Consider the following 23,654-nt stretch of genomic DNA (forward strand, 5'->3'; position numbering starts at 1 on the left):
GTCCAGCCGCGCAGCTGGTCCCAATGTGGTTGGAGGGACGTAGGGTTGAGTGAGTGGGTGTCTGTCTTCCTTGAAAAGGTGAGTTTCCAGGAGTTTTTTAATGGCTGAAAACTGAGAGAGAGTCTGAAGGTACGTTGTTGGGAATTCCAGAGGCAGAGGGCAGCACGGGAAAGTCTTGCAGGCGGGAGGGAGAGGAGGTAATAAGGTGGGTGGAAAAGACGGATTTTGTGGGCAAAACGTACTGGCTGTTTTAGGTGTACATTTGGGGATGAGGGTTGAAATGTAAGGGGAGGGACAGCGTCGTTGAGAGCTTTGTAAGTCAGCTAGGGTTTTAAAGAACATGGACATGGGAAGCTAGTGTAGGGATTTGTGTAGTAATACAGCAGAAGTGGAGCGGTGAGTGAGGTAGATGAGTCAAGCAACAGCATTTTGGATGGATGGGATACGGGACAGGCGGACAAGGGGAATGTCAACTAGAAGAAGGTTACAGTAATGGGTGGGAGTGAGAAGCTAGCAAAAACAGAACTGCTTATCAGGGAGTGGATAATACTGTATACAGCAGAGACTGTGACTATTCTAACACAAACCAGTGGCAATCGCCAAAAAGACACAGGTACATGCTGGATACATGCCTTAAACTTGCCTTAAACTAGCCCCAGCATTTCTGCATTGATTAATGGCCCATCAGATTAACAGCGGGGGTCCCTGGCAGTCCCATTCAAACTGAATGGGACTGCCAGGGACCCCTGCTGTGTTAATCCTATGGGTCATTAGTCAATGCAGAAATGCCTTAAACTAGCCCAGCACATACCCAGCACATACCCTGAATGTAACCGGGGTAGTTTAAGGCAAGCTTTAGAATAGCCGTGATCTCGTCTGTAATAGTATAGTGAAATGAAAAGCAAAGTCATGAGCAAAACCAATGATATGAATGTTAATGAAACCCAAATCTTTACTTTAAAGGTTGATGTGTTACATCTTGCTTCAAATGACTGGTCACTAGGCGTTTTATACCAAAATAAACACTATTTCTTACTGACATTAATTTTAGAAAACCAAATGTACAGTATAGAAATGGATTATGTTAACTTCTACAGGACCTGGGTTATATCGCATGAACTATAAGAAGCAAGATCCTTACATTAAATGCGCATTGATATTATAAGAAACATTTACGAGAATGCCACATCAACCATTTGATTACATGAAGATACAAGCAAGATGAGGATCAGCAAGGGAATGCGACAGAGAGATACCATGTCACCAAAGCTTTTCACTGCGACACTTGAAGAATTGTTCAAGACCTTAAATTGGGAACAAAAAGGAATCAAAATCAACTGTGAATACTCGAGTCACCTTTGATTTGCAGATGGCATTGTTATTTTTGCCACAAGTCCACGAGAGCTCCTGCAGCAAATGTAAGAACTCACTGAGGCAAGTAAAAAGGTGGGCCTCCATATGAATCTTAACTCTGAAAAGACAGATATAAATATAGCCTAGCCTCCGGCCGCTACTTCTCTGCCTGGACCTTTCCAGTGTAAGTCCTGTTAGGTGTAGGCAGTGGAGGGGTTTGCCTTCTTTCAAGGCCTTGTGTGCTTTTGCATCCTTGGATTGTGTCATCAGTATCCAAGGGCGGGCCTTAGCAACGACCAGAAAGTGTCAGCCTGAGGGGAGGATACTGATTGGTTCATCTATAGTGTGTGATAGCCAATTAGTATTCAACCTGCTCTGTTAAGGGGCAGGGTTACAGCCATCCACCTCAGGTTATAAATATTGTCCCTTTCCTAAATGGAGTGTGTCAGTTGGGGACCCTGTCTCATTCTCTCTCTCCCTCTGTGGAGAGAGGACAACATCAGCCCTCCACCTCATAAGGAGATGGAGGAGGGGTGCACCAGGCCTGATCTAAGCCTAAAGCCAGTTTATCATCGCTTCCACATTCGCAGGATTGGTCAATACTCCTTCAGCAGATACAATATGACCCACATAGGTGACCAGAATTTGCACTGGTTGAGGGACAACTTTAATCCTTCCTGTTGTAGACGATCCAGAAACTTCAACAGGCGTTCCTCATGCTCTTCCAGTATCCGCCCGAAGACTATAATGTCATCTAGATATACTAGACATTCTCTCGGATTCGTGTTTCTGATGGTTTTCTCCATGAACCGCTGAAAGGTGGCAGGGTCCCCACAGATGCCTTGGGGCATCTGGGTAAACTGATAGAACCACAAAGGACAGAAGAACGCCATCTTCTCTTGGTCCTCGGGTCTCATGTGAACCTGATAGTACCCGGAACGCAGATCTACGACACTGAACCATCGACATCCTGATAAGGCATTAAGGATCTCCTCAATTCAAGGTAGGGTGTATTGATCTGGAATAGTTCTGTGATTCAGTGTACGATAGTCCACACATACTGTAGACGCACAGATCAATTTTTCTTCCTCACCCCCACGATAAGTGATGCATAAGGACTGCAGGAGTCTCTACAATGCCTGTGGCCTTCATTTCTTCCAGGATGACCCCAACATCCTCCATGTCTCTGGGGGCTATTCTCCTAGATCTTTCGCGGAAGGGAATGGCGTCACTCATCCAAATGGTATGCTGGGTGCTTTTAGTACAACCCACATCCATCTCACTGGTGGAGAACACTTTTGTTTCCCTCACCCAGTCTGTTGCTGAGGCGTTTCTTCCACTCAGCCGGTAAGGAGGATTCTCCGAAATCGAACTGTAATTCGGACGAGGCTTCCTGCGCTGAAGCAGTGTTCGCATGGGCCAGATGTTTCACTTAAGTCACTTGGTATATTTTACACAGTTCTTGATTGAAGTCAAGCTGGACAGGGTGACGAGAAATATTCTGGATGCACACGGCAAAGTAAGGAGGAAACTTATATTTCCATTCTTTCACTTCTGGCACCACCTTCCATCCTCTTTTCTCATCCTCTTCAGGTGTTGACTCCAATGAGAAGTACCAGTCACTTCTGTGATTGGGAAGATAGCTGGCACCGGCCATCAGATGCCACACTCCCCTCAGTAGAATCTCGGCCACCCCCTTTTCGTTGTTGACGAACCGTCCAAATCGTTCTTGGGCAGCAATCTGGTGGCACTCTTACATGAAGACGGGATGAATCTTCAGAGAAGACAAATGCATTTCTCCTGCTTGTTTAAGGAAAGCCCTAACTAGTGACCATACCACATCGGTATTGGTTCCCAATATAATGGGGGTATTAGAGTGTTCCCTAGGTTCGGGACACACCAGCGCTTCTGCTTCCATGGGGTGAGTCATATTAGTGTGAAGTTGCGGTATATACATTCGTACTCGGATCACTCCATCTATGGGATAGTCCTGCTGCTAAGGCCCCATAATGTCATTTTCTCAGCCAACTGCAGAGGCAGATGTTGTACTGTAAGTAAAGGTCATAGAAAGACCGGTAAACTATTGTTACCTGAGAGCTAATGTCCAGCAAAGCTGACGCATAGACCGCCTCGATTAGCACCCGCATGAAGGAGTTGGGGCCCACGCAATCTATTGATCTATTGCGGACGTTTCTTTTCTGGACTAGCCAAAGGAGTGCTTATCCTAGGGGCTGACGGCTGCTCCACAAGGTGAGTGTCAAACATCAAGGTGGCAGATTTAGGACTTGCCAGCTGATTACAATCCGTCACAAAATCGCCCTCTTCTCCACATCCGCTTTTTCTTCTGGCTCATTAAGTCTTCAAAATTAGGTGGGTTCCCCCAAAACTAGATGGGATGAGAGGGTAGTGATTTTCTCAAGAGCTGTTTGAGCCGATATCCACCCACAGCAGTTAGGTAAATGACTTTGTTGGAAAGTAGAGTGAACAATGCTAGTTGTATGTGGCGGACAAACACGGACAGTTCCTCTCCCTCCTTCTGTTGGAGAACATAGAATTTGAGCCAAGAGTTCACTTTCATCATCCTCAGTACCATAGGCATGAGTTAGGTTCCCGACCAGAGCCTGCACAGTGACTTCCACATGCTGCTCACTGTACATCCTTACTTTAGTAGTGGCTGGGGGCCCTAGGCATTCAACTATTCGCTATCTCTTTATGGCTTCGGAGCAAGACCATTCGTCCAGCACTTGAAGGGTATGGTCTTTCCAGTCCCCAAACTCTTCTTCCCCTCAGATGTTGGCAACACCCCAGAGAAGGCTTTTAATTTCTGATAGTGGTGAGCATGCAATGACTGCGCCAGATTATCAGCAAGTTGCCTTAGTACATCCGCTAGCGCCGGTTCTCCCAATGGGCTGCTGCCTTGACTATCCGACCCGTGGCTGGGTTCCTCCGCTTTCACTGACAATTCAGGGTAAATAATAGGACACCCTCCAGGCTTGGTTCCATTAAGATACAGGACCCCAGGGCTTTCATCCATCTGTAATTCATGGTCAGCCATGTCAGGACTGTGCTCCATGCCGGATCAGTATCCCATTCTCTGTCTAGGACTTGGGTGTCCTGTAACCCAGGGAACTGATTCAGCACTAATCGCAAATTATAGGACAGTGTCTTGGTTGGAACGTGGCCGATGGAGACCAGGGGGTGAGGGCCCACTGGTCGACCCTCTGCCCAGATGGTAAGGACATGGTTATATCTAAATTTATTGCGCACCCCAAGTCTGAATCTCAGCAGCACCTCCAAATGTAACACCCCTATCCCCCCTAAGAGAGATCCACTGGTAATAAGAGGTTACTAAGGTTATGGTGCTAACCTGTTTAGGGATCTGGAAGCCTAAGCCTCCGCTCATAGGGAGCTTGGGGTGCAGTGCCTCCGCCTATGGGGTTCCTGTCACAGACCGGATGGGCCCCCACAGGAACATATACATATATTTAACTCGTGAAGAACCACTCGCACAACTGTATAACCAACAGTATCTTTACCATCGGGGTCCAATTCAACACTTATTGCATAATAACAATAACAGCATCCATAATAATACAATCCCCTTCTCCACTCAAGGGGAGGCAAACCATACCACTGTTATTATCTCTAGCCCCAATGTTCCTGGGATAGTGGATGTTAGCCCAAACGCCATATTGTGTGTGTGTGTGTGTGTGTGTGTTAGCTAGCACCACCCCTGATGTTGGTGCATGTTGGTACCTTCCCTTTTGAGGCTCAAACAACAGTGGTCCCTCACTCAGGAGAAAGGCATCCGCAGTGTCCCATGATACAGGGCCTCCAAATAAATTACCCTTGCTCCTTACCACCGGCAGCCACTCACGTAGTTCCTGGGGCCTGAGGAGTTCTGTCCTGGAGTCCATCCCGCACCACAGCTTCTCCGTTCTTGTCACTATAGCGAAGGGTCCCTAACTTATTGGCTGCCCTACACACTCAGGCTACTGTGGCTGGTGATCTAACTGGGACCTAGGGGGAGTAAAACTGACGTAATTCCAGGCAGCCTTACTGGCTTCCAGTACCTCACGTGCTCTGGCAGCACTGACTGCGCATGTCACAGTGTATCATTCCCTCCTCAGTGTCAGAGTTCAAGGACATAGTTTCTTTAGTCCTCCCTGCTTCCTCAGAGTGAGCCTGAGGAGTGGTGTAAACGCCCCTACTGGTGTGGAGGAAATACCCTGCTACAGTATTTTTAATGAGATTGTCTGATCTTATGCACCAAGTAAAACACACACACTGGCAATGCATTGGGACCGTAATAATGTATACAAGTCAACATTTCGAGTGAATGGACTTATGCTAATTGATATCTGTTTTATATGAAGCTACAAATGTCTTGTGCTTGAAGCTCATTAATAATGAAGTGATCTCTCTCTCTCTCTCTCTCTCTCTCTCTCTATTTTAGGAGTATTCCTCAAGAGCGTAGAGTTTTAACTATGCTACAATGGCTGCACTTATCTGACAATGAAAGGTATGTGTTCATTGATGTCTAGGTGGAAGCAGCAAACCACGTTGCTCGCAACTATTTTTTTTTAAAATTTGCCTAATCCATGCGGTCCCATGGAGCTGAACACTAGTTTCCTGACATCCAGGAACCCCCCTGGTTCCAAAGCGCTGAACTAGTTGCGTCCGCGGGACAAGCTTACTTGCTGGTCGACGCAAAAAGGCTGAGCAGTCCGGGCTCGCTCCCCGGGATGATTCGAAAAATACGGCATTATCAGGAGCTCAGCTGTGGTTCCGACCTTCCTCGGCTCCCCGTTCCTTGTACAAAAAAAACCCAAAAAGGAAGTTAAATGTTTTATAGTTGCTTAAAACTACAATCATGGCTATTGAGTTTACCAATAAAAAGCTACAATGCCATCTCCGGAAGATCACGGATCAGCTCCCTGTTCACACAAATGTAAAAAAAGAGGAAAGTTGCACACAATCCCCGGCACATTTTCGCATCGTCAATGTTTTAAAGTTCACTATATCCAGAGATATCTACTTGTATCTTTTTGATTGCGGGTGGTAAAAAATAGATGACAATTAATTGGAAATATGCACTGTGTAACAGTTCTCAGAAAAATATACAACATTTCAAAAGTGTAGTAAATATACATTTTTTTTAAATTACTTTACTGTTTCTTCAGTACAAATGGTAGAATCAGTAAGCCATATTGAAGCCATATGATGATTATTACTGGTGTTAATTATATCTGTGATCAGATTATATTCTCATCTCCCCTTTTTTCAGGCCTTATGTTTATGCCTTATACTCTGAACAGCCAGATACAGCTGGCCATAAATACGGACCTTTCAGCTCAGAGGTTAGTATTGCTTTTTACTGGAAAAAAGTGCAAACTGTGTAGCGCTATTCTAAATATGAATGATATATATCAATAGTTATCACTCATTAATATAAATAGTGATAAAAAATGATAATGGGGCTTGTAGGAGGACATGCGCAGACGTATGCAATGGAGATTTAAGGTGAAATTAAATAAGGCTTTTATTGCGCCTGTTTCTTTAACATAAGAAAATCATCCAAACATATTCAAATAAGGGGTCAAACAAAGCTTCTGTTCCACTTGGGAGTATTTCTAGTGAAACCTATCCAGTCCACAACTCCCTTTAGATTAGCATGTCTCCCAGCCCCAAACATATATCTTGATATGTGCAGATATACAAAAAGTCTTATGAAGGAAAGTCTTATCTGTTTTCTTGTAGTTGGAGGGAAAGTCTTCTCTGTTCCTGGGTTGCTGCCTTTTTCCTCAGGCTATAATAGCATTCAGGTTCAGAAGTGCTTTCCCCTGTGTCTTGCAAGCAGCGTGCAGTTTCTTCTGGCAGGCTCAAGACATCTGTTCCTATGGTCAGTCCCACAATTTGTGAGACTCAGGAAATCTCACTTCCTGTCTCAAGGGCAGGCTTTTCTAACAAACCTAATCAGCCAGGTGGTGTTGGTTAATTGACTACCAGCAGATAACCACCACCCTGCTGGATTAGAGGCACATTTTCAGAACAGGGATAAATCCCCTGTTACAGGGCTACCAACTAAAGATCACTAACTACCCAAAGTGAGTAATATTGCAAACAGACAAAAAACAGGTGATAGGGGCACCCTTACAACTACATAAAAATAATTGTAATAAATTTTAACAATTAATATGTGATTTCATGTGCACAAATACAACCATGATAAAGTGACAGGATGCTGAAATAGTCCAGAAAAAATGTTCCAAGGATGTAGATAACTGGAATCAGCCGTTGCTCAGCACATGGAAAGAGATAAATGAAACAGCATAGTGTGATATTGTTAAGAAAAAAAATGTACCTTAAACAAAATGTATTAAAATAAAAAATAACAAAAAACAAATAAACAATTGCTGATTGAGCAAGCACTAAAAATGGACAAAAACAATTTATTTAAAAAGACAAAAATCTAAGCACAAAATAAGTTAAAACTAGACATCCACTTGTCCTGCAACTATAAGAATCCTGCCTAAGAATTAATTTGGCATGATTAGGAGGCGCTCTAACATAGTTAGATTGTGTCTTGATAATTAATCCCAACTCAAGGTTAAGTATGTATACTGTTTAGCATACACAATTGCTTTTGGATGTCTTTGGCAGGAAAATGGTTAACTTCCCCATTGTACAACCAAAGGCACCGTCTATGTATTGCACATCTCTGGTAGCAAAAGGGTTAAGTGGTATTTGGTTAACACAGAAATTACTGGTGGTGTGCAAGTTCTAAAGTTGCTTTTATAGTACCAGTGATATGTGAGTAATGGTGTTAGTGTTAGTCTTTCATAAAAGTAATCTAAATATTAGAAATTATTTCACATCAAAGTTCTTTTCCACTCCTTATTGCGTTAAAACTACTTTCTCCCTGAACAATTAGATTTCCTCCCACACTGTATAAATTGCTTTTTAATTTCTACTTTTTTTAAATCTCACTTTATATTATAAAGTTTCAGATAATTGCATAAAAGCGATACAGAAAGTAAAGGGGTGTAATACAAAAGGGGGAAAGAAAATAAAAAAAACTACAAAGACAAAAACAGATTACACTTATGATCTAACAAGAAAATGGGTACATGTGGTCACCAAGAATATCTATTCTTAAGCCCACCCGTTAAATAACAAACAATTGTCGACAGTGTCAAAACCCATCTGATCGATAGTTCAACATAACGAGGGTGAAACAGAGGCAGCTCCCAAGAGCCCAGATAAGAATTTTGGAAATGTAGCTACTCCTATGTAGACTCTCCATGGTTCCCAGACCCCAATGTATTTATGCAAAGAATCTGCTTGTACATTGGTCAGTTTTTCCATCCCAAAACCCTTCCAGGTTCTAGTTCTAGTTCTAAATTGGTCCTAAGATGAGGCATTGGGCTTCTTCCATAGTGCCACTATCCCGCATGTGATCGCAGAATTGATGTGAACCTATATATTTATTTTCTTTCTTAGCATATCATTAGGTCCACACAATATAGTGGCACAGGGATCCAATGGAATAGATACATCCAGAATACCTTGTAATATTTTGTGTACTTTTCCCAAAGAATCCTGATTATCGGGCAATGCCACCATATAGAAGCCAATTTGGCCACATAATCTTGTACACTGAGGGGAGGAGGTGCAACAAAACAGACCACTTAAGAGGCGTGAGGTACCATTGATGCAGAAGCTTAAATGTATTCTCCTTAATAACCATAGACATTGAACTGTGGAGTCAACCAGGGATATACATTTGTACATTTGAGAAAGTAAACCCTTTTCTGCATCCTTGGACATGCGTACTGTAGATCCCCTAACCGGGTGAGGTCTAAAAAAGGGGCTTTTGAATTTGTGAATGCCCTCAGGAAACTAAAAATAAAAATCAGTGTGGTGCAGACCCAGGTGCCTGGACCTCTGATAAAATAAAGAGGAGGGCTCATGCTATAAAATGTAAACTGCTGTGAGTGCTAGCAAAGAACCTGGAGCCTAGCCAGGTCATATGGTAAATGTAGAAAAAATAAGCTGCACTCACATGATCTTTGCAAAAGAAGTAGTTTCAGGCCAAAAATAGGGGAGAAAGGTCTCTATTTTTGGACCAAAACTTTGATCTTTTATTAAACTACCTCTTTTGCAAAGACCTAGTGAGTGCAACTTATTTTTTATGTATCGACCACTGTTTATTAAACAGTCCAAGTCCTCTAGATTGCCACAGGTGTAGAATTCTTGCGACACCTCCTGAACTCTAGAGGGCTAAAAAACAGAAAGTCCAAATTATTACAGTATACAGTGGCAACATGGGGAAGTTAGTGGTCATGAGTGAATGCTTTAGCTTAGCTGCATCCCGCATTTTTAATGTGAGCCACTGTACAAAGGGGGGATTTCTAAATTCGTTTCGCTTTTGTGGGCAACCAAAGCAGCATATCAAATTTCCATTTGGAAGGGACATGGCTTCAATCTCTAACCATCTCTTGCTATTTTTTGGGGAGGTGCAGTAAACTAGTTGATTCAACTGGACCGCCCCTCCCGACCCAGCTGGTGGGTTGTTGTATGAGCGTGCTCTTGATTCGTGGCTTTTTATTAATCCATATAAATGTGGATCTTCATTTTTGTGGGACCTGAATATCTTTATGTTTAACTGGAACAGGCAGGGTATGGGATAAGTACAATATTCTGCGTAGGAGGTTCATTTTGACTGAATTGATTCCAGGAGATTTGATATCTAGACTGTTCTTCAAGGTCTTTTGTTGTTATTTTTTTTTCTATCCTGTCGTGGTAATGTCCTTCATATATTCTGTCTAGAGCGCGTGTTCGAACTCTGCCCAGATATTTATGGAAGTGGAGTTTCCACTGGAAATTAAAATTCAGAGAGATCAGTTTTACATGATGTATGTTTAATGCATCTAATTTGCCATTGTTGTTCTTAAAGCGAGATAGCAATCGAAAGGCGTTGAGAAGATTAAAAATGTTCAGGAGGGATGTCAGTGGGTGTGACAGTGTTAGCAGAATGTCATCTGTAAAAAGCTAAGGTGTATAGATTTGATCGTTTATCTGGATTCCCTTTATTTTATTGTTTAGCCTAATGTGCACCAATGGTTAGAGCAAATAGGAGCATAGTATGGATTTTTAATTTTGTAAATAAAGCAGAGACCACTTGAAAGACGACCAAATGCTCTGAGAACCTCGAATATATATTCCCAGTCAATACAGTGAAATGCTTTTTCAGCGTCTAAGGATAGCAGTATTGTGCGGGTCTGCAGGCTAGTGTATCAGAGTGAGACTCAATGCCCTGTGAGTATTGTCTGATGTCTGTAGCCCCGTCTGTTTGATGTCTGTAGCCTACTTGATCTGTGTGGATAGGTTGGACAGATAATTGTTCAGTCTGGTGGCAAGGATTTAGAGAAGATTTTCACATCCACATTGATCAGAGAGATTTGCCTGGAACTCTTAAAACAGGATGGGTCCTTGCCTTCTTTAAGAATCAGGATCATTTTCGTTTCTAACATGGACGGTGGGACATTATCCCCGTCTAAGATTTTATTAAATTAACTTAAACGATGGGGAGCTAGAATGTTACAGAATTTGTTTTATACTAGTATTTACAAACCTGTCTGGGCTGGTGGCCTTATTAGTTTTTAAGTTTTTTTTTTCCCATATCTGTGATTTTTCTCTATGGAAAATGTAGGTATCTGTGATTTCCTGTCTGGAAATTTCGCTATGTTTAGTCTGTGGAGATCTGCTTCTCTTAGAAGGTTGAGATTCTAGTCTTGCAGTCCTTACCTCTAGTAACCTTTTTCCCGTCGTAGACCTCCAAATAATAATCTGTGAGTAACTTGGTTATCTTTCTAGGATTCGAGGTGTGTGCCATTTTTGTGTCTTCTATGTTGTATTGTAGAGTTTTCTTGTTTGCTTCCCAACCTGGCTGCTAATAGAGAATCTGATTTTGTTTTGCTTTTTCTAAATAAATTTGCCGTAGCCAAGGGATGGATTTATCAGCCGAGTCCGACAAACAAAGAGCCAATTCCCCTCTAATGCAATTCGGACTGAACTAGCATCTACCAGAGTTGTTTTGCTTATTGGCCTTTATTGAGATCTACTAGCTTTGCTTGTAATAGTTCCGTCTGATGTTGTCTAAGCTTTTTACTATGAGCTGCAATGGTAATTATTTTCCATCTCACCATGGGTTTATGTGCCTCCCATAGGATAAAAGTTAACACTCCGGTTGTTAAGAAAATAAGAATTTAATTCAGTGCTAATCCCTGATAGGACCTATGGGATTCTCAAGAGTGATTAATTCAATATTCAGGCAATTCTACCTGCCTTAGCGTACAAAGTCCCTATTAAGATTTCCGTTGGTGCATGTCCTGACCATGTTATACTGTAGAGTGTATTTTTGCGTTGTCAAAAATATCATCGGTCTTGGTGCGGGGCTAAATAGAAGGACTAGATAAATTGTTATTTTGAGAGAGAAATATGCTGCTTTTAAAATCATGAATCATTGTGTAATGATAAAGGGTATCTGTAAGCAATCACAGCCACACACACACACACACATCACTTTCTCTAGGGAAAATTACATTTTAAGTAAGAGTTTGAAATGTGGTTTTTGTGTGATGCCTAATCTCAATGCCATTCAGCACAAGAGCGTCTTTCCTCACTCAAAGGGGATTATTCATTAAAGTGCAATAGTGCTGATCAGGGACTACTGCATAGAAACATTCTGTTCCACCAGCTTCCCAAGTATGTCAAAAATTATAAAAAAGGTAGCGATGAGGAGCATTGCTTCTTTATGCTTAGTAGATGAACAAAGGCAGTGCACTGCCAGCAAAAACGGAGGAGGCTAATGGTAGCAAAAAAACCTGGTTTATTAAATAAAAGGATCAAGCATGACCCCTGGAGCACCCAGAAACCACACACCTACGCGTTTCGGGCCATGCGCCATTTATCAAGGTGCTTAGTCTGGATTAGCAGTTGTCTTGTTTTTTTTTTTATGTTCTTCTCAAGCCCCTGCTTACATGGAATACTAAAGACTATAAGATCGCTGAAGCAAAGTTGTCCTTATTGTACATTTGCACGTGAACTTCTTCAGTGAAAGAGGCTCTTTTGACACAGGAGCTATGTTAGAGCATATGCTTGTTTGCTAGGGGGTGGTTGAGCTGCCCGATACAATGGTTTGGCCAGCCCGAACTATTGTTTTATTTATTTATTTTACATTCTTCGAGCCATATATGCAGCTTTGTCCAATATAAGCATCACGTACTTTAAAAAATGTATTAGAAACGTTTGGTAAAAAGATAAGCATACTAGATGCAGAAGTAAATCCCTTTACCTTCTTGAAATGGTGAGGTTTCACTTGTGCTTTAACCCTTTGGGTGACCCCAGACCCAAATGAAGTTTTATTTGCCACATAGTTTGCGTCCTGTGTTTCCATGGAAAGCAGGATGTGATCTGCCCAGTGAGGAAATGGAGCAGGACTCCTCCTCCGTTTCGCGCGAAATGGCCCCTGTAGTCATGTGAACGCTATTGAAAGCGGTCAGGTGACCGCACTGTGCCGCAGGTTCAGCGGCACTACATATATGGCCGCCGGACTTCAAACTTGTACTCTGGGTCAACAAAAGAAAGAAGCAATGTCTTTTAGCTTTGCTATCGGCCAGTGGGTCGAGCCCTAACCCCACCTCCATTTTGTGGCCCAGCACCGGACCAGGGAAACAAGGTGTTCCCCGCAAGTCACTGAACCATGGAGAAGCTCTGGGGGACCTCCCTCCTGGTTCAGGTAAAACATTTAATAAAAAAAAAAAGAAAGAAAAGCAGCTGCTTTAACTCATTTTCTGTCAACAGAAGTAGTAATTCTACTTTTTGGACACTTTTTTTCTTTTACAGATGACAAATCCACTAAAGGAAATTGACAAAATTGTTGGTCAACTAATGGATGGCTTGAAACAGATGAAGTTGCATCGGTGTGTCAATGTCCTCTTTGTTGGAGATCATGGTAATTTCTTAAAACAACATGTTTAAAATAAATATTATGTGGAGATGAAAGTCGGCTATCATCTCCTTTATCTGGGGGGGGGGGGGGGGGAAAAACAAGAATGAAGTAATAACATTCCCTTATGCTGCAGTTCATGTTGTGTTGAACTATTTCTGTGACTTCATTTTTTCCCCCCTCCAAAATCTTTATTTTTCTTTTACTGAGCTTTCACCGGTTTGTTTCCCTGGCAACCTTTCATTGTGAATGGCGGCAGCCATTTTAACCTCCAAGGGAGACTCATTTCAAGCAACTGATATCTCTATTTCAACTACAGACTATAACATGGGAGTGGTTGCTAAGCACAGCAGATAAAGGCCTATGCAATGCTAAATGAAAAAAAAAAAAAAGTAGACCATTATATTTTTTATGGTGAAAAGAGTGAAATTCAGCATTAAAATGCAAAGCGAACAAGCAACCACATTGATTATCCAAAATGAGCATTACAGACATCACTGTCCATGCTGTTGCATGCAAGGGATTCATTGTTTTTTTTAATGGATGAGAAAATAAAAGGGACATCTGATGTTTTTATTGGTATCTCCTTGTCTGTAATCTCTGTTTGCCGTACGATTTTTAAGACGTTTTGATAGATATGATGTGGCATGGGGTTAACTGAAGTGATTTAACTTTTGGTACTATTTGTTCAATGAAGGTTTGTCATTTTTACCTTACAATAGCTTGTTGTTTGGGATGGAAATCTGCAAAGTACACACTTTTAGATGCAAATACTGTATTTTTTATTTTTTATTTTATTCAATGTATTAATACAAATGCCATTTTAAATACTGTATTTATATTTACCCGAATGTATGATTTTCTTCTATCAAAAGCTGTTCTAATTAGTGGGCCCTAATGAATCTGTTTGGCTATGACATGGTTTGCAAATCATAGCACATGTCCTTACTTGTAAATATCAAAATTGATATAGCCAGACTTTATTGGCCTAAAAGCCCTAAATAGATATGTATGTACTCAGTAGTTCTATATTTCACTGCTTTTCCAACGGTGTTTTGAAAGCTCCAGCTGGGGCAATAACAACTTAAAAATTCCTCGTCCATCGGAGCTTTCTTTTGATTTAATTTTTGGGGTTTTAATTGAACAATTTAGCTTTTTCCAAGATTTCCAGTTATACTAATGCAGGACCTTTTAAGTCAATTAAGAGACTCAATCATCACCACCCTCGATTCTAAGTTATGTTAAGGTCATCACGGTTGTCCTCCTGGGCTAGGACAAGCTGTACTCGTTGATCACCGCTGTGTTGCATTCTGAGAGCTATGAAAATGTAATCACTCTAGAAAGATGAAGAGACGAGTTCCTTTTTTCAAGCCCTTGAATTGTAATTCCAAATCAATTCTTCATGTTTTGGTCCTGTAAATATTGCTTACAATGTTCAAGGGTACGTGTTTAAAATCAAGTGCCGCTTCCAACAAATCAACACAATTTTTGTGGATGTTGGACTTTCAAAGCCTCCTTTTTATTATGCTGCATTTTCTTATACGCTTCCCAGTTTTCTGTACCTTTCTCATTTTTTTTCTCTTCTTTTCTCCTCTTGCATCCCTACCCCTTCTCCTCTCCACATAGAAGAAACATCTCTGCGGCATCCCAAATAAAAACAAACTCATTCTTATCATCTTTATTGCATTATATTGCGGAGACTATCTGAACAATGTTTCATGGGGCTTAATCCCTTGTTCAAGTGATCAATTTAATAAAAAAAAAAGTATAGGCCTCCAGAGATCTGCTATTTGGGGGGTTTATTTGCCTTTCCTGACAAGTATTTTTTTTTTTTGTATGTTGCATGATACATGAGAATGATTTTGAAAAAAAAAGACAACAAAAATAATATTGAAAGATGAGTAGTTCTCTGAACTTTTTTTGGTGGGGGGTGGGGATTTTTCATACACAGGAATGGAAGACACTACTTGTGAGAGAACTGAATTTCTAAGCTCTTATCTGACCAACGTGGATGATTATACGTTGTTGCCTGGATCTTTAGGACGCATGAGGGCTAAGGCCAGCGCAATTCACAAAAGTAAGTTGTGTAGTTAAGTATTAGACATACTGACCTATATTTACTACATGTTCCTATGCTGTAAGACAACGTCGTGCCTCTTCATTTGAATGGGCTGTGTGGTATTTGATGACACAGCACAACCTGATAAATATGGGCCACTATGTTTTCTTTTGCTTTTTATTATACGGGATTTTTTATTTATTTTTTAGATGAGTACATTGCAGAATATACAGGTTGATCACCTTACAGTATATTTTGTCACATGAAAAGTGAGCCTGCTGTAAATATACAGCAATACTTAATACTGTATTCTATAGGTTATTCTGTTAACAATAACCAACATATTTAGCAATACTTTTAATATTGTATTTTGTAGCTCACTCGCTTTAAAATAAACAATAGTTAGTGTGCTACACTTTTTACACCTGGAAAATTATTGCTTTGATTTTTTGCACCTACTGTAGTTGGGAGGAACCAAAAACAATATTGGTGTCCCTGCGTTAATTACAGTGCTTTAGGTGGCAAGGACCATCGCAATTTATTTTGTATTTGTTTCATTGAAAGTTCTAGTAGCCAAATCGTACTGGAGAAATGTAGATCGTAATATCTATTAGCAAAGAAACTTATGATGTTTCAAAATCTGGGTGCATTATAGTTTAATAACTGAAGAGCTGTAAGGTTGATCCAGTAAAAGGTATAATGACCTATACCAAATCTTAAATATTTATAAATTAATCATCAGAAATAACCACAAAAATAAAATAAAAAATATAGCATGCTGTATGAAACCCTGCAGGTTGCCAGCGTCTTGCAATACAGTTAGAAATGAATTGAAACAAAATGACACAGCTCAAACTCCCATTGAAATTGAGGGAAGTTTGCAACTCCTCTGCTTCTGACTTCCTCAAGATCAGGGTCCCGCTAAAAACCCACCAATCAGAAACATTCTGCTATTGGTGCATCTGACAACAAGTATACAAATATTAGTCCTCAACCAAACAAATTCTCTTAAATCAATAGGGAGGGGCTCATCAAGACATTCTTCACTCATTGCTCTGAACTATCCTTTTCAATCTCGAGTTTGTAGCACAGGATGTAGCCTTTTGGAAAGTAATATGTAGTAATGCATATTGATAGAGGGTAAAACGTTTCTCATCAACATGAGACTGTGCATGAACATAGAACTATAGATTTAGACTTGTGGAAACAATCTATTTCATAGTGCCAGGCAGAACATTGTAGCACAATGAATTGGTTCTTTGTATTCTTGATACATAACCGTGTACTGTTTGTTTCTTCTGTTTGCCGGGGATGTATACATACAGACTAAAGCATTTGTTTATATGAAAGATAGTATTCTGTTTCATAAAGTGTATTGTCCATTCTCCACAATAATCAATGGACAGTTGCGCCTTTATTCTTAGCAAACAAACAAAAAAGTGCCACAATGCAAGATGTCTCTCGTAGTGTGCAAACTCCTGCTCTCATTGGAATATTGAACTTGATATCTCCAGAAAGAATGAATGACCTCCAAATGCAGCAGTTTGTTGTGTACAAAAACCATCTGGTCCCATCTCCAAAGAGATGTTTAGATTAAATTAGGGTTGTTTTAAACAGTCATTTGTTTAATTGAAATCTACTTTGCATCTTGACGAGGTAACAACACAGACACACTTAAGGTTGTGCCAAAGTATGTAAGCTGCTAGGGCAGAACTGATGCAAAAAAAACGACACTTTATGCTCTTTGTTTTTGTATAAGATTTGTCCATGTTTTGCAGCCACACGAGGTTGGCTCCCAGTAGGTTAGTACAGTATGAAAAGATAATATTGAAATGTTGTTTCTTCTAAGTCTCATGGCAGTACACACTTCCCTTTAGCTGTAGGACAGGATAAACTTTGATCCTGGAGAGGCAGACGTATAAGAAGGCACATTACTCTTCCAGGTCAGTGGTGCCCTAAAGCGATAGGAAACAAAAAGAAGAGAAAGTTCTCAGGCAGATACAACAATCATGATGCCCACACTTATTGGAATAAACGTGCCCTGATTGGGAGAAAAAAACGTGTGTACTGTCATGTCTGGACTAGAAGAAATGCAAATAGCGGTAAGTAAAATGTCCATTTTCAATGCATCACTAATACTTCTTTCTATGAAGATAGGGCTATGCATTGAAAATTGAATTACTGCTCAGAATGTCATTTTCAATATAGGTCACCAATGCTTCTGTTGTCAAAGGTGGTTGTATACATTGACAATGACAAACTGGTATCCTTTTTTATGCTTATTAGATGAGTCTGTGTGCTTGCCTTTTCTAGTACTATTGGATGCCTGGTTAGCCATTTCTACTTTTGCATCCTACCAATGATGTTCTATTTGGTGAAGTCCTCTTCACTTATTAGGTTAAACATAAATCCATTTGTAAGAGAACCAACCACAAAGCAGGATGTGTGCCTCAAACATTCCAAATACCATAGTTGCATAGTAGTTACATAGTAGATGAGGTTGAAAAAAGACACACGTCCACCAAGTTCAACCAATGCTAAATTTAGACAACAGATACTTTATCCTATATCCGTACTTACAGTATATTGATCCAGAGGAAGGCAAACAAAAAAACACAGTGACATGTCATCCAATGATATCTCATAAGGGGAAAAATAAATTCCGTCCTGACTCCAAGAATTGGCAATCGGATTACTCCCAGGATCAACATCCTTTCCATGTTTACTTAATGGATATATCCCTGTATACTTTTCCTTTCTAAAAAGATGTCCAACTTTTTTTTTGAACATATCTATTATATCTGCCTACACTGTCTCCATGGGTAATGAATTCCACATTTTAACTGCCCTTACTGTAAAGAACCCTTTCCTTTCTTGGTGAAATCTCCTTTCCCCCGACCTTAAGGGATGACCCTGTTTCCTTTGTACTGCCCTAGGAATTAATCATTCTTTAAAAAGCTCCTTGTACTGTCCCCGAATATATATTTGTATATAGTTATCATATCCCCCCTTAGATGCCTCTTTTCTGATGTAAACAAATCTAATTTTGCTAGCCTCTCCTCATGACAGATTATCCTTCCACTTTATTAATTTAGTGGCTCTTCTCTCTGCACTTTGTCTAGTTCCATAATGTCTTTTCTAAGGAGTGGTGGCCAAAATTGTACTTCATATTCAAGGTGTGGTCTTACTAATGCTTTGTGAAGGGGCATAATTATGTTTACTTCCCTTCCATCCATTGCCCATTTAATGCAAGATTATATCTTGTTTACTTTGCAGCTACTGCATGACTTTGGGCACTATTGCTAAGCCTGCAAGCACTCCTAAGTGTCTACAAGCACTCCTAGATCCTTCTCCATCAAGGATTCCCCTAATGTATTCTCATTTTAATTTGTAAGTCGCATGATAATTCTTGTTTCCCAAATGCATAACCTTACATTTATCTGTATTAAACCTCATCTGCTATTTTCCTGCCCAAGTTACCAGTCTTTACAAATCCTTCTGGAGAGAAATTACATCCTACTCTGATTCTACTACCTTACACAATTTAGTGCCATTACATTGCTCTTTATGCCAATCTCAAGGTCATTAATAAACAAGTTAAAAAGCAGGGGTCCCAGTACCAATCCCTGAGGTACTCCACTCACAACTTTACCCAAACCTGAAAAAGTTCCATTAAAGACAACTCTGTTGTCTATCCTTAGATCAGTTTTCAATCCAGGTGCATATATTTTTACCGAGTTCAATTTGCTTTATTTTGTACACTAAATTCTTGTGTGGAACCGTATCAAAAGTCTTTGCAAAATCTTAGACCACATTAACTGCATTACCCTGGTCTAAATTCCTACTTACCTCCTCAAAGAAACTAATAAGGTTAGTTTGGCATGACCTATCATCATAAATCCATGCTGACTATTACTAATAATGTTGTTTTCCATTAGGTATTCCAGAATATTATCCCGTACAGAATCTTCAAGTAGCTTCCCCACTATTGATGTCAGGCTTACAGGTCTGTAATTCCCCGGTTGTGATATAGCTCCTTTTTTAAACATAGGCACCACATCTGCTTTACGCCAATCTTGTGGTGCCCTAATATTAAATGTAATGGTTTGGCTATTACTGAGCTTAACTCCTTAAGAACTCTTGGATGTATGCCATCAGGGCAAGGTGCCTTATTTACTTTATTTTTATCAAGCCGCCTATGAACTTCTTCCTCAGTTAACCAATTGTTCGTTAATATAGAGGTTGTGGCCTCCTCTGGCACTAATATTGCAATTGATTCTTCCCTGGTAAACACAGAGGCAAAGAACTTGTTTAATACCTCTGCTTTTTCCTTATCTCCAATAATCTGCCTGCCCATCTCACACTGAAAGGGTCCTATATTTTCTTTCCTAATTTTTTTGTTAAGGTACTTAAATAACTTTTTAGGGTTGACCTTACATTTCTAATGTAATTCTTTTCATTATCCATTTTTGCTAATTTGATTGCCCTTTTGCAATTTTTATTACATTCCTTATAATTCTGATACAGTATGATGCCTCCATCCTTTCCGACTTCAAGAATCTAAACGCCTGCAGCTTCTTGTCCATTTCCTCCCCTACCTGTTTATTTAGCCCCATTGGTCTAGACTTATTTCTTTTATATTTATTACCCAAGGGTATTCACTGATAAATACCGCAGTACACTGTAATTTATAATACGTTTGAAGAAGATACCTATGTGAAAGATCTGTACACTCTAATTGATCTATGTAGAATCCTACTGTTAGTCCACTAAAGTATCACAACCTCCACTAAATCTACATTTTTCCAAGACCAAAGCGCGTACTAGAGCTTTCAGCTAGAAACGTCAAATCTGTGAACGTTTTGCAATGAATTCATATCTTTCTCAGCTGTTTTTCTGTTTTTGCTTTTACCATTGGGGTTTTAATATGAATAATTGTCTTTGTTTAACATGACAACAAAATAAATTGAAATAGATGAAAGTGTGAGTAAGTTGTGGGATGTGTGTGTCCTGGCTAGTGGCATTGGAAGAAATTATTTCCACTTTATAATAACTTTCCAAACTGAGAGACTAATGCAAATTATACATTGGATTAATGTGTCTTCCTTCTTTCACAGTGCACATCCAGGTACTGTGCATCCAACTTGTTACAAGGGATAGCTTTAAAAGAATATTATCTTTGTACATTTTGTTTGCTTGGTCATTTAAAGTTTTATTAAAAATAACTTTTTTTTTCACTTTTTGTTTGCAGATCCCAAAACAATTGTTGCAAATCTTACAGTAGGTATTATCATTGTGAATAAAACACATTTACTACCTCAATAAAGATATTGTGTTATTTTTTTTTCATGTATATACAGCTAAACCCGTTATAGCGCGATCCGTTACAACGCGAATTCGCTTATAACGCGATGCAAGGGTGGCTCCCAATTTTTATATTTATGAAAACTTTACAACACGGTTATTGGTTTCTTACATACTTTATTGTACAATGCATACAATTGCACATTCTTTCTAACGCGATCCGCTTATAACGCGATGCGATTCTTTGGACCCCAAGCACAGCGTTATAAGGGGGTTGAGCTGTACCTTCACATTTAGTTTCTGCAATTTCATAAAGCCCCTAAAATGGTTGTTTACATAAATGTGGATGGTAATTAATTTCAGATTATCCCATATAAATTAGCATTGTATGCTTCATTCTTCTTTAATATTGGGGTTAGTAATCATGGAAACCCACTGTTTGTAGTTTCTTATACTTTTTAGAAAACTCCTTCTATAGGTTCCTTCGCAAGGCAGAGTGGTTGGGGAATCCATTTATTACTATTAGTTAGTGAACGGAGGGAGAGCATTATATCGGTGAATAAAGACTGTCATTGGATGGAGGACAGATTTTGTTATGGGGATCCTGACAGTCTTGTGTCTGCACCAGTGGGGAAAACACTTGGGACTTGTTCCAAGTAGTATCAGTTGCTCTTAGCCGATTTTGCGTTTGCGCCTGCGTTTTCTCTGTATAGCTGAAGCATACTGCTTCATTCCATATGTCAATGGGGTTATTTGATTCTTGATTTTTGGATGGTTACACTCTAAGGGATTTTAAGGGCTTTCAATTTCCACATAAAATGTGCAGAAATGTACAGTAACTTAAAAAATGACCTGCCAGCTATTGTCTGAAAAATGGCCATAAGTCATAATTGTTATACAATTAATTAGCCTACTCAACATTCCTTGCAGCATAGTAAAAACCTGCTATCTTGGTATTGTGGGCAATTTTCTGCATCATGCCGGGAAAGCGTGACTGCAGTTGGACGCAGTCATAAGGAACGATACGTCATCTACATGTTCAAATTCATAAAGACTATTTATAAAGTTATACACAACCGCTGCCCCTTTTATTCTCCAACATCTCCGAATTTTTTTGGATGATGTTTTCCGAATGCCATGCACTTCACCGCACTTCACCTCGTTCATGCCGCATTCATACCGCGTTCATACCGCATGCAGTATATTCAATATTACGGGGGTCATGCGGTAAGCAGCGGAAAGGCACTTAGAACAAATCAGGCCTTTATCCTGGCTGGGATTGATGCCGGAGGTCTCCGGAGCTGATGCCATTAATACCAGCACCGGAGCCCCCCGGCATGCATCCGAGGCAGGAAAAATGCATTTAAAGGCCACTTCATTACCTTAGCGGCTAACTGCTAAGGTAATGAAGGGGTTAACCAGCTGTGCCAGGTTTATTGTGGGTAGCGGGGGTGGATGAAGGGGGTATTTGGCCCTTGGTGGCGGTTTAGGGCTTGCGGGGGGGGGGGTTTGCGGGTGGACTTAATATAATGGGTTAATACCGCTACGGTCATGAAGGGGTTAAGCCCTCCCGCTAGCCACCCGCAAGCCCTAAACAACCACCGTTGGGGCTAATACCCCCTTCACCCACCCCCGCTACCCACAATAAAAAAAAATACACACACAACAGCCCCACACTAAATAAATAATATATATATTTAACCGCTAAGGTAATGAAGGGGTTAAGTCCACCCGCAACCCCCCCGCAAGCCCTAAACAGCCACCAAGGGCCAAATACCCCCTTCACCCACCCCCGCTACCCACAATAAACCTGGCACGGCTGGTTAACCCCTTCATTACCTTAGCGGTTAGCTATATATATATATATATATATACATATATACATATATACATATATATATATATATATATATATATATATATTTAGTGTGGGGCTGTTGTGTGTGTATTTTTTTTATTGTGGGTAGCGGGGGTGGGTGAACAACCCCTATACCCCCTAACATACACGTATATGCACATCAATGATACTATAGGCCGGCGGTATATGTCACCACATATAATTAATTATCTGAGGTGGTAAAATTCAGCAGGGATAGTACCTCAAATGTATGGACATGTCTAGACACTGTAGTATAAAGAACATATCTTTTGTTTTCCAGTGTAAAAAGCCAGACCAGCACTTTAAGCCTTATTTGAAACAGCACCTTCCCAAACGTTTGCACTATGCTTTTAACAGAAGGATTGAGGATGTCCACCTATTGGTAGACAGAAGATGGCATGTTGCAAAGTAAGATCATTGTCACTAACTGGCCTTTCTTCCTTTTTTTTTTTTTTTTTGTTTTATGTCAACTTAATATGATTTAAGTTTTTTTTTTTTTTTTTTTTTTTTCCCCCATACTTTATAGCAGGGGTGTGCAAACTTTCTAGTCTGCACCCTCCTGCCTGCTCGCCCCCCCCCCCCCCCCCGCCTGCTCCTCTCTTACCTTTTTGTCTGGTGTCATCTGACGTCACGTACGTAATCGCCAGAAGTCGCCAAAGACCAGGTAAGTGAGGCATACGGAGGCCTCACACGCTCCCCCATCATTTAATTTAAATGCTCTGGGGAAGAGCGCAGGGCCACTGTAAGTACACCCCCCCCCCCTCAGAAAGTGTGGCACCCCCCAGTTTGCACACCCCTGCTGTATCGGATTACGTTAATGTACCGTTAGACATGATACATTGTTGTGACTCTTTATTTCTTGTTGCAGAACATGTTCACATTAGGTTACTGAAACATCTTCTCTCTTTGTTCTGTGACCTTGAACTTTCAGCTTTACAGTCTAAATGCAATTTCCAATATGTTCTCCAAAATCAATGTTTGTCTTTAAAAAGCCAAATAATTTTCAAATGATTCTGTGTTATCAAGGTCTTACTTGAATATATAGA

The 23,654-nt window shown here is 40.3% G+C and overlaps 1 protein-coding gene across 6 annotated transcripts in view; it reads left to right on the plus strand.

The window, feature by feature from the left end:
* The window catches only part of ENPP2 (ectonucleotide pyrophosphatase/phosphodiesterase 2), a 110,694-nt gene that overhangs the window by 55,384 nt on the left and 31,656 nt on the right, over window positions 1-23,654 (plus strand). For all 6 annotated transcript variants that reach the window (XM_075582376.1, XM_075582386.1, XM_075582387.1 and 3 more), the window contains 6 exons: window positions 5,810-5,875; window positions 6,641-6,713; window positions 13,264-13,372; window positions 15,318-15,443; window positions 20,677-20,705; window positions 22,889-23,016. In XM_075582376.1, coding sequence (XP_075438491.1) covers window positions 5,810-5,875; window positions 6,641-6,713; window positions 13,264-13,372; window positions 15,318-15,443; window positions 20,677-20,705; window positions 22,889-23,016 — 531 coding nt within the window. The remainder of the gene's footprint in view (window positions 1-5,809; window positions 5,876-6,640; window positions 6,714-13,263; window positions 13,373-15,317; window positions 15,444-20,676; window positions 20,706-22,888; window positions 23,017-23,654) is intronic.

Source organism: Ascaphus truei, chromosome 2 (genome assembly GCF_040206685.1).
Source record: "Ascaphus truei isolate aAscTru1 chromosome 2, aAscTru1.hap1, whole genome shotgun sequence".
In the NCBI taxonomy this organism is placed as follows: domain Eukaryota; kingdom Metazoa; phylum Chordata; class Amphibia; order Anura; family Ascaphidae; genus Ascaphus; species Ascaphus truei.